General features: G+C 34.0%; 1 protein-coding gene across 3 annotated transcripts; it reads right to left on the reverse strand.

The window, feature by feature from the left end:
- Positions 1–825: 825 nt before the first annotated feature.
- KERA (keratocan) lies at positions 826–11832 on the reverse strand. Of its 3 annotated transcripts, XM_045365687.2 has the most exons (4): positions 11747–11832; positions 8080–8140; positions 5738–6631; positions 826–1870 (listed from the first exon to the last, which is right to left on the reverse strand). In XM_045365687.2, exons 3-4 carry the CDS (start codon positions 6621–6623, stop codon positions 1698–1700), a joined length of 1059 nt encoding a protein of 352 aa, XP_045221622.2. In that variant the 5' UTR covers positions 6624–6631; positions 8080–8140; positions 11747–11832; the 3' UTR covers positions 826–1697. The 3 variants fall into 3 exon arrangements, with proteins under 3 accessions (XP_045221622.2, XP_045221623.2, XP_045221621.2); XM_045365688.2 differs by lacking the exons at positions 8080–8140; positions 11747–11832 and adding an exon at positions 8297–8378; XM_045365686.2 differs by lacking the exon at positions 11747–11832 and having other exon boundaries at positions 8080–8260.
- Positions 11833–12060: the final 228 nt, after the last annotated feature.

Genomic DNA, 12060 nt, shown 5'->3' on the forward strand with positions numbered 1-12060 from the left:
CCTATGTTCTACTCTTCATTTTGGGACTTCTTGGCATATGTTCTGGGCCCTTTTCAAATGGCATATTCGCAAATATTTAAAGTTATGTTCCTCTTTACATATTTTTTTCTCAGTCTAATGATATCTGCTTACTTCTATTTTATGACATAATTTTTATAATTTTATTTATGTGCTTTGAGGTCATTTAAAACATTTTTCTTTTTGTTAATGTCCATTGAATTGATTTATTACTTTCAGCCAGCATTTTAAAAACTATGTTCAAAGTTTGTTGATTGGTTCTCCTTCCTCATTCTCAATTAAGTTTTGGTGTAAAAATAAGTAATAAGTTTGATATAAGTCTATAGCAAGGATTGGTTCTTCCTCACCCTCAAATAAGTTTGGTATAAAAACATAGTTGCATATTATATTATTTTCTTGGAAATTTACATTATAAAAGAGCATATTAAGTTTCTGAGAGGCTTTGAAGTAAACTATTGGACATTTTTAACCTAGTGTTTTACAAATATATATAATCATTTTTCTGTGGAAACGTGCCAGATTTGTAGAATTCTTAAGAATATTGTTAGAAAAATATATATAAAGGCATACATTTGTCTTTATATACAGATTGCTTATAGCATGTGCTTGCAAAGTCAGAAGGCTAATGTAAAGAACATGGCACTTTGTTGCTTCATGAAATTCTGTTGTTTTTTTTTTTACTTCACAAAAATCGAAATATTATGTCAAGTGATTAGAATAACATTTTTTTGTGTTTTCTGGAAGAAAAAGAAAATGAAGGTAGGAGTAAACATTTTTGCATATATTTATGCCAGAAAGCGAAAATAATTTTTTACTATAACACATTTTTATTAAAACATGTTCTTCAGTTAAGCTTGCTGTCTTTGAAATATTCTGTTTTGTTAGAAAGCACTCAATATTTTTATTTAGAAAATCCAAAAACCACAATGAAATATGAAGAACAATTTGCAATTTAAATGGATTTCAAATGTTAAAACACTAAGATTCCACAAGAAATGCATTATAATAAACATAGAATTTAGAACTTATAAGAATACAGTGGACTATATCTAAAAACAACAGCTACAAGAAATGGTAATGAACTAGAAATGACTACTGTTTCATTATTTGATATTAAATAACAAGAATTATTTAGTGATTAAGTATTTGATTCGTTCCATACCCATCCTCAAGCTAAATATCAAACTTGTACTGCCGAAAGTTACTGAGCAATCTGCAATTATTTTATTATGATTACAATTAAGAAATATCTTATTTTCTCATTTTCTTCAGGTCATTCTCCTCCTGTTTGATTATTAATTTATACTGTAAATTATGGTATCTGCATAAGTAATTTTAAAGATACACAAATATGTCCTTTTTATTATATAAGAATATAATTGTGTTATTTAGTGTTAATAAGCTATGGAAGAGACCAAAATACAACTATCTTTGAGTTGATAAGCTATCTTAACTCTGTGTCTGTTTTATTAATTAAAAGAAAAGCAAATTAATGCAGACTGTGCTGCATGTAACTGGCAAAAGCATCTTTGAATAGAAAAAAATACACTGCACAAATGAAAATGGTGGCCGAGAGCAATGGGGAATATGACTTGTGTCCTAAGCCTACTAATGGTAACCACTTTTCATGTCAGAAACATTAGCTCATTAAACTAATTTTAGATTTGGTGAGAATGTGTTTAAATAATGACAGCCTGCAGAAGTCTGAAGCAGGTCATTAAAGCCATTGGGACTGGTGGTTTGATTTCATTTCCATCCAGACGGAGGTAGCGAAGATGAGGTCCATAACTGAAGGAATCTCGTTCTGCAGGCAGTGTGGATGGGCTGGGACATATTACAGAGACATTCACACCTACAGAGACAAAGAGCATAGGTGAATGAATTGGAACACAAGAGAAACTAACAGTGGGAAGACCAAAAAACTAATGCCACGGTCCTATGGAGGGCTTAGTGGCCTAATACTTGAAAATGGTGGTTATACAAAACATTTGCATCAGTGAGAGATTGTGCCTATCTGTTTCATAAAAATAACCCCAAACAAATGTTCAGCAAACTTACAGTCATCTCAGTCCATGTTCTGCTACTTAGTATAGAGCACTAGTAAGGAAATACTGTTAAGATCTGTGATAGAAACAAAGGGGTATAAGACATCACTTGTTTTCTAAACTTGCAGGTAAGATAAAGCACATTTAGATTGCTGTAGGTAGGATTGAGGGCATCAGAGGTGGAGACAACAATTCAGATTTGGGACTGAAAGAATGGGTAAGTACAAAAGTGGATGGATGGATCCTGGATGGGTAAGTAGAAAATCAATCTAATATAAAAGAAAATGCTTGAAAATTACCTTAAAAGATGCAAAATAGTGTACATAACATGATTTTAAAAGTACAATTAACATAACGTTACATAAGCAATACAGAAAACAAACTTGAATCTTCATCTTCAAGTTTACTTAATTGGAAACAAAAATTTTGCCAAGAATTGAATTGACAAAGAAGTCAAGCCAGAAAATATCCCAGCAGCCTTTTCACATGGTTAGGATGGGAGTAATTGTGCACCTGCCTTGGATCAAAGCCCTTGGCACCAATGACTAGGCTGAGAGTTAGGAACATCCAGGAGAGAAGGCCAGTTAAACTAGCAAAATTCAGGGAAGTCTGTAAAAGCTGATTTCAACCATGAATCCATATATTGCCTTTAAATTCCTTTTCAAAACCATTCCAAACAAGAGATCTTCCCTGATTAGACCCACTGAACTTGGGCAATGCCCTTCCTCTATGGTCTATTGTTTTATACAGACTCATATTGTAGTGAAAAATTTTATGTTTCCAGCAAGATTGCTTTGCTTTGAATTTATGCCATTTTGTAAAATGAATTTAATAAAAATAATGACTCATTTGAATAGCAGTTTAGTTGTTAAAAAGTCAGGTTCTCTTTTTTTACATACATTCACGTATTACCTGATCATCTCACAGGCTTTATCAGGCAATAGTATCATTCTCCCTACCTGGGCATTTGTGGGAATTCTGGTTTGGAGAAATAAGGAAATGTACACAATGTACTTCAGCAAGTAAGTGGCAGAGCTGAGACCTGGCCTATTCTTTCTATTTCTACCATGGGTCTCTTGCCCAAGAGAATATGTCACTTTCAATGTGCAATCCCCTTATTCTCATCAAGCTCATGTCCCATAATCAGTGTATGTCTGAACAAATGAATATAAAAAAGAAGTATTCTAAATTTAATTACATTTTCATAAATCACACTGTTTCTCAGGGAACACCAGAAAGCAATGTAGTCGAGTAAATAACATTTTTACCTAATCTTAAATCCCTGAAAGTTTTCAGAAGAATAAATATTTCCATCATATTGCTTGAGACAAGTTCACTGTCTTATAAATTTTGATGACTTTTCATAGAAGAGGTATGTTTCTTGGAGAATACTTTGTTACAGCCAGAGTAGATTATGTGGCAAGAAGAAGCAAGTACTTAAACAGTTTTGACACAGTGTGATTTTATTATGTCAATAATTCCCTCCAGGGAAACTCTTATATTTATATTCTTAAATATTGAAATAACAAAATTTGATATCGACATTAAAAAGTAAATAACTAGATTTCTCTTTGTTGCTGTTCTACTGATAGAATTTTTTTTAATTTTGCATTCCTGACACTGAAGGAAAGTATTGTTATTATACTGTATGAGTGAAAACAAAAAAACACTTTAGGCTCAGGTTTTGGCTATTGCATTTACCCTTTGTCCTTGGGCAAATATCCTCCCCTAGCTGATGTTCAGTTTCTCTTTCTTCAGAAATTCCTAATAATATCACACAAGTTTCTTGCAAGGATTAAATAGTAGTTCTCAAATCGTGAGCCAGCAACATGAATACTATTAATACCTGGGGACTAAACTGTGAGGCCCAATCTCTGACCTAGCAAGTCAGAAATTCTGGGGGTGGGAAACAGCAGCCTGAGTTTACAAGATCTCCAGGTGATTCTGATGCACACTAAGATTTGAGAATGATAGAAATATATGATAAAACACTTTGATAAAACTCTAAAAGGTGGGTCTATACTACAGACATAACACTCTATAAACTAAAGTCTTATACTTCTCAACTGTGTTTTAAATGTTGCTACCTCACTCTTAAACACCCTAATTCACAAATGCTCAGGATGAAATGCCTAATTCGTAAGCAAGGGCTCTATGTGGAGTCACTTGAAGTTTACTTCCCACATCAATTGTACGTGGGCTTTTAAGGAACGTACCTGTAATATACCTGTAGAAGCACAGAACACTCGTCAGGAAAAATTATGTATTTAGGATAATATTGTTGTTTTTCTGATTCAGTTAAACAGATTTGTCTCTTAACATTTTTTTTCTGTTGCATCTTTTGTTTTTGACTACAGGATTAAACAATACATTTCATCACCATGGAAAAATAACCGCTGTGGTGGCAAGCTGCCATTTAATTCCTGGATTGTAGGCTCAAGTACACTGTTATTTAACTCCCCCCACCAAATAAAAAAAAAGTATTAAATAACTGAGCAGTACCCAGTGGAAAAATAGTCTGTTCCTATAAATTGTATGTTTATGTGATTATTTGCTTAAAAAGCTTTAGTGAGTAATACCCAGGCAGCACAACCTTTTGAGAAACTATCTTTGTTATTCTCTTACAAACTATCCTGACTGAACCTCACTTTTGGAATGCATTTTCTTAGGTTGTCCTGGAGAAATCTCCCCAAAATTATTTTTAAAGGGTCTACTCTGAAGTTGAAGATGCATAGATAAATGTCAGGCTAGGTATCGTACCCCTGTGGCTGGACCCATTTTTACACCAAATCCAGCCTGGTCTCATGCATAATTGTGAAGAAGCCAAGTTTGTCTCTAATGTGCCCAACATCTGCTTTCTATAATCACTTCTTCTCTTGATGATGCCTCTGCCTCCAAAAACTTTGCATTCATCTGTCACTCTCTTATGAAAAATTCTTTCCAGGAAAGAAGAGAGTATTCCACCTGTCTAATGCCTATAAGTCCTAAGGAGTTGCCAGCTACCAGGGAAATTTCTTTCCATTTTAATTAATAAAGCCTTAAACTATAGTAGTAGTTCTCAATGTGTAGTTCCCAGAATATCAACTGGAAGGCTGTTAGAGATGAAAATTCTCAAGTCTCACTCTAGGTCTACTGAATCAGAAATCCTGGGGGTGGAGTCACCAGCCTTTACACACTTTTTTGAGACTCCCAATGTAATTAGGGGAGTTTAAGTAGAGATTCCAATTAGGAGAGTTTCAGGCATCCGCTGTCATATAGTGTTCAGGACAGAGATGCCTTCCTAATGCCTCTTAAGTCATATTTTCTTTATTACTAGTTGTGAGGTTGTTTGTGCCTGATATGGTTTCTTAAATAAACCTCCCCAATGGGGCAGAAATATTGGAATCTCCTGGAGTAAAAGAAGATAGAGGCATTTGGTTTCTCTAATGGATAAGAGTCCTCTGTAGATGACTCAAGTCCACTTTTAGTCTTCAGTTTGAAGATTTGGACTTCTTGGTTCATTAAGACTCTCTGTGTATAGACAAAAATTTAATACTGAAAATTGAAAACACACTAAAAATCTAAAGGAACATTAGTGGGGGAGGGAGCAACACACTTGCTCTTTTTATGAAGATAAAGATACATTTAATGACCATGAGCTCTTTAGTCAAAGACATACCCTGCAGGTTACTTACTTTTAATTTTGTTATGATCAAGGTGAAGGTGCTGCAGATGAGCACTGATTCGGGGAACTTTTGTGAGTTGATTGTGTGACAGTTGAAGATCTAGAATTGATGATACATCAAATCCTCTTGATGGGAGACCCTCATCTGATAATTTGTTGTGATTTAGTCTCAAAAAGGCCACTTTGGGAATCACATTAAAATAATTTTCTGGTATTCCTTCAATGGAATTGTTGTCTAAAAACAATTGCATTGTATTGGCTGGTAATCTTGGAGGCATATTCCTCAGGGCATTCTTGGCCATGTTTAGCTGCATGAGGTTCTTGAGTCCTTTAAAAGTGTCTCTTTGAAAGGCATTGTCCACTAATTTATTGTTCTGTAGGTCAAGAAGGGTCAGGTTCTCCAGATTGCTAAAAGTCCCTTGAGGAATTCTGGACACCTTATTTCTAGCTAATTGTAATTGTTCTAAACTTCTTGGCAATGGAGAAGGTACCTCCTCTAGCTCATTATCTTCCAGAAATAAGAAGAGCAACTTCTTCAGCTGGCTTAGGGCTCCTTTTTCAATTCCATAGTTGGTTATTTTGTTCTTGTTTAGATTTATCCATCTTAACTGGGTGGCATTCTCAAATGGCTTTTCAGGAATGGTTTCTATCAGGTTGTTTTGAAGATAAAGATACCAAATTCTTGAAGGAATAGCAGGAATTTCTTTGAGCCCTCTATTTTCACAATACAAAGCAGTAGGAAAACTGGGTGGGCAGAAACATTCCACGGGACACTCGAAGTCATGAATAGTCCAATCATCTGAATCGTGTACTTCATAGACCTGCCTCACACTTCTAGTCCACACAGTGTCTGTTATGAATAACACCCACAAGATGAAACAGATTGTGCCTGCCATTATAGCACCTACAGAAAAAGGAACACAACCGTTAGATATTTGACGATCTTGACCTTTAGATAATTTTATACATCAAAATGATCAGGAAACATTGCTTCTTCAGGGAAGAGGTGAAAATACGTCAATATGTCATACACAGATCTTAATTAATATATATTAATTAGTAGGCACCATATGCAAAGCATTTTGCAAACATTGAGAATAATTCACCAACTTGTAGCTTTCTGGTTGTAACCCAATCACAATAAAAGCTGAGAAATGGAAAGAAAATTTTAGCAGCTCTAAGTGTTTTTCCATTTCAAGCTATTCAATTTAAAGAACTGAACTGAAACCCGTAGTTGAATACGAGAGTACAAAAAAGTGATCTTTTTAAAACTCAAACTGGGAATCCGTGTTGTTCCTGAGAGGAAGGCATATGCTTTTACTTTTACTCCTAAATGAGGAGAACATCTGGATGAGGTTCCCTAGGCCTTTTGGCCCTTGAACCAAAGGAATGAAGAGATCAAAGAACATTTTAGCACTTTATGGTGAAGGAAGGTTCTAGGATCTGAATAAAAGTGTGATTAATCTGTTATTCTGTAGCTCAACTTCTTAGGTAAGTTTTTTGAGGGTGGGGGAAGATGTCTGTAATTTTAAGCACACAATTAAGCTGTTCAGCCAAGCTACCGAATTATCAATTCTCTCTCTCTCTCCACTCACTCTCAGAGAATATATATATTCTGTCTCTACATGTGTGTACATATGTATATATAGAGATAGAGTTTATTATATAGAGTTGAATACATTGTGATGTATAGCACAAGTACTTGAGTATTGTATTCAACTATGGCATTATTGTGGTTGATAAGAAACAAAAACAACCAAAAAACGTATTTAGGATACAGGTAGAGAATTTCTTTATATTCACATTATCAGTGTGGATAATAGAAAGTAGGTTAGCATTTACTAATATTTGGTACATTTAAAACACATAAACCCTCCCCACTGATCATCAAAGATTATTGGTACAAATAATTATTTTTAACAGGAAATATACATATATAATATATTTTAACCATTTATTTATAGCATAAATATGTTACATATATATTTTATATATATATATATATCAGTAACATTCTGACCAATGTACATTTATTGAACTGATTGATAATAGGACAAAATAAATTTTACTGATTCCTTAGGAAAAGATAAAGTCAACTTCATTTATGAAATGCTGATCATTCAATTTTGCCATTAAATTGCACAAAACAAGTGCAGAGCTGCTTCTGCAAGCTGTCAAATTTTCTAGGATTGCAGAACGCTGCTCTGGCCATGTTCCAACAAAGAAACATTATTTTTTTTCTTTTTCAGAATAGGGTTTTGGTTTAGTTATTGAAATTGTAACCCTGCATCTGTTGAATAAGTACTTTGCATGCTTAACTTTAAGAGTTTTTAAAAGTGCAAAATAGTTTACCTTGCCTTCCAGGAATACACCGTTGAGTCCTGTGTCTGAGTCTGAAGTTTGCTAAAAATCACTTAAGAGAAAAAAAAAATCTTTGATGAAAATAATTTGTTTTTACTTTAAGCTGTCAAGCCTGCTATGAGAAACAGTGAAACCTACTCGTACCATTCACCATGAACACCTTTGATCTATTGTTTCCACTTTGACAGGGCTTCAGAAGACTGCTTACCTCAGCCTTCTTGGATCTTCTTCTTCCTTTTCTATTGGTTACTGCTTGTACATGGTAATGGATTGACCCAGGCTCCACTGTCGTGTTTTTATGAATCCTCTGTAATATATATGCACTAGTATATCCAAATTTAACCCCTCCAACAACCACAGAATCCCAGTGCCTACACAAGCCAGCAAAGGAAATTCTTACTTTAATCCTAAGAACCCATAAAAAAATTCTAGACAATTTTCATTCCTAATTCGCAGTTCAGTTCATCAGTACATGTTGTTATGTACTGATATCCAAACCTTATTTACCAACAGGCAGCTGAAGGCAGTTTTAATTTCAAGTATAACAAAAAGATATTTTAAACGATTTTAAAACATTTTCCCTAGATGATCATTTCTTAAAAATTGAATACAAATAATTAAAAGCCAATGTCTTCTGTTTATATGGACATATTTTATCTGTTTCTGATATAAAATAGATGCTGTAAAGTGTTTGATTAAGGGAAAAATAAATAAATATTTGTATCTGAAAAATTTAAACGTGGTATCTGGAAAGTGCTACCTAATTTTGTTGCTAATCTTGGTATTATGCTTTGTTTCAGAGAAATAATTTTTGTATCCCTAATTGTTAAAAGAAGTAACAATTTATTCCAAGTACCTGCTAAGGTGGGATAATTTTTTTATTCATTATAATATAACACATATTTTGCATATAGTCCCTTATGAGACATTCTGTTACACTGCTACTTTTTTCTTTAACACATATCTAAACTAGTGTGTCCTCCACTTCTGATATTTGATGAAAAAAAAATTATGCTTCTTGAGAAAAGATGCAAACAAAAAAATATCTCATTTAGGTATTATTCTGTGGATTGATTGTTATGCTTTTGTTTTTCAAAATCTGTCTTATTCTAGCTTCAGTGAATGCTATATGACTCATTTAACAGCTCACATGAGTATTGTCAAAGAGCACGGTGAAGAGGAGTAAGCATTGGATTCAGAAGACCTTTTGTGAACCACCTCTTTCCTCTCTCCTAATCATAGGAGGGTCAATTAGAGTTCAGTTTTGTCATCTATAAAACAGTAATGGATTGCCTCACAGGTTTAGGTCTAGTTTGTTATAAACGATTACAGAAATAATCGCCTTACTTTGGAATTAGCCCTACACTCTCAACTGGAAAATGCCTTCATATTTAAGGGCTTTTGTAGATTAAGATCCTGTTTTGACATGATTTTTTACTACTCCTATAGGTATGTAGGTGTGCTCACATCACATTTTAAGAAGACAACCAAGTGTTATTTACTTTCTCATAACAATTGTCTCCTCTCTCTGTTGCATTTCTTCTCCCTCTCTTTTCTTTTCCTAAATCCTCGCGATTTAAACAACAGATGATCTTCAAATCTGCATACCCCTCTTCTAGCTATTGTCTTACTGTTAATTTTTTGAGCCAAATTGATTTTAGTCATTTTATAATTTTCTTACACAAATGTTGCTACATGTTCATTGTAGGAAAATTAGAGTAATATACTGGCTGCCTCTAATCTGTTTCCTCTTCACCATTCCACTCATGATCTGCCAACCAAAATATGACTTCTAATTCTGCTTCCCTAAAATGGTTCTGACAAAAAATCAGCAATGATCTTCACATTTACTAATCTGTTGAAGTCTTTTAGTGTTAAGCACACTTGGCCTTGGACCATACTGACCCATCCCCTTTTATTAAATGTTTGTCTTAGTTGTTCTGACATCACTCTTTCCTAGTTTTTCCTCCCATTTTCTGGTGACTTCTCTCTGTCTATATTCCAAAGCTCTAGTTCCTCTTTGTAACATTATTTAAGATTGTTTCTAGCATTTGGAAGCCTTTGAGATTCTGTCCTCTGCTTTACGCTTTTCTTGCTCTATACACATTTCCTGCATGATTCTATGGTTCCAACCATCTCCTCCATCATGTTAACTCCTGAGTCTGTATCTGCAACCCAGCCTCTAGAATAAGACCTGCTTTCCAATGTGTGTGCATATCTGCTTTCTAGATATCTCCTATTGCATGTCTCAAGGGCGTATATGTAAAATGAAATTCTCTGTCTCCTTTTACTTCTAACTGCTCGTGTCATTTTCTACTTTTGAGACTTCTGTCATATTCAGTCTCCCAAACCACAAATCTGGAAATCATTCTTAAGTCTTCTCTTTCATTCTGCGCACATATGATAGCAATCACATTTTAAATACTTTGGGAGACATGATACAAATAAAAATGATCATCTACAATGCTTGCCGAGTTTGAACATCATTGTCTCCAGACTAAAAACATAAAATTGTTTTCAGTGTCAGGGTAATCACTATCTGTGTCTTGATTTTTTCTATAACATTCTAATCTACTTTTCTTTGATTATTGATTCCTGAAGAGTGGGTACTTTAGCTCTTCTCCTGAACTGTTTAAGTTTAATAAATTTCAGAAGTTAGTAAGAATGTCTGAGTCATATAAACTGATATAAAAATTAATAAAAGACTCTGGTTAGTCCTATCTGATATTGCGAAAAGGTAGAAAGGAATCCTAAAGTTTAATAATGTGGCTATGGCACTATCTAGTGACGGTTTGATATTTTTAAAGTCTATGAGGCTTTGCACATGGCAAGTAGTCAACAAATGTTTACTGAAGGAATAAATAAGCAAATAAACATATAAGACACTTGCATCACTTTTATAGCCATGAGTTTTTGATCAGCATAATTGTGTAAGTAGGAACATAATGGAAAGCCTTAGATATGTGGTTTTTTTTTAAATGTGAGTTTGAATTTTCCTTTTGTAACTTAGTAGTGCTTGGCCTTGCATAGGCCATTTCACTGTCATGAGCCTAAGTCTCCCCATGATATACTTGTCCTGAGAAGTGCTCGAGGTCATCTGAAGATCAAATGAGATAATGAAGGTGAACATGTTGGATAAGTATAGACAACTTTCATAGTGAAAAAATTCAAAGCTCCCGGGATCTTACAAATCATTTCTTCAAACTCTTTCCTTTCACATATGAGGAAATGATGCTAGAAATTTATTTCAGAAGAGAATGTGCCTTGCAGAGATAAATCCTTCCAGAAATTGGAGAGGAAATAAAGCTGCTGTTCTTGTATTTTTTGTAACTTCCTTTCTTTCTTTCTTTTTTTTTTTTTTAGCATTTTTTGTTTCAAATTTACTTATGTTGCTTCTACTTCTTCCTACTAAAAAGGAAGACACTTTGCTAAACTGTCTCTCACTAAGGAATTAAGCTTGTCACGTTCTTGAAGATTATTGACATTTAAAAGAGAAGATAATGCATGAGGGGATAAAAGACATGAAATTTTCATTATAAGGTTTCTTCCAATGTTAAGTAAGCTTCCCTAAGGTATAAATTAAAATTCACACAAAAATAAATCACACTGTTTCTCTTGAATTACTGCTTTTTAAAGTGAATGTATGGATATTACAAACCTCACTCTCTGGGTCTGTCGGGGACGGTTATGGTCTTGGGTTTCCCTTCACCCAGCTCCTGTGTTGGATTCCTTGTTGCTTCCACCATGTTGTGTTTTCTTGGTTAACTCCACAATATTGGCAGATTCCATCCTCTAATCGCTTCACTTCCTGTTACCTAGGATATGTTTTTGCTTTCTTTTCTTTTTTTTTTTTTTGGATAATTCACGTTTTAAAATGTGTTTATTCAGCCTACCCTCCTACTTGGTATTTTAACTAAATAGAATTTTAATTTAAAATAGTGTTCCTTCAAAAGTTTGACAATATTCAAAGAA

The sequence above is a fragment of the Macaca fascicularis genome, chromosome 11 (genome assembly GCF_037993035.2).
Source record: "Macaca fascicularis isolate 582-1 chromosome 11, T2T-MFA8v1.1".
Taxonomy (NCBI): domain Eukaryota; kingdom Metazoa; phylum Chordata; class Mammalia; order Primates; family Cercopithecidae; genus Macaca; species Macaca fascicularis.

What these genes read in the sequence shown, in the direction of transcription:
- KERA (XM_045365687.2), bottom strand. Translation starts at nt 6,623, where the DNA reads ATGGCAGGCACAATCTGTTTCATCTTGTGGGTGTTATTCATAACAGAC. An exon ending in TGATCATAACAAAATTAAAA is followed by an intron (nt 1,871 to 5,737) that starts GTAAGTAACCTG and finishes TTGTCTCTGTAG; the next exon opens with GTGTGAATGTCTCTGTAATA.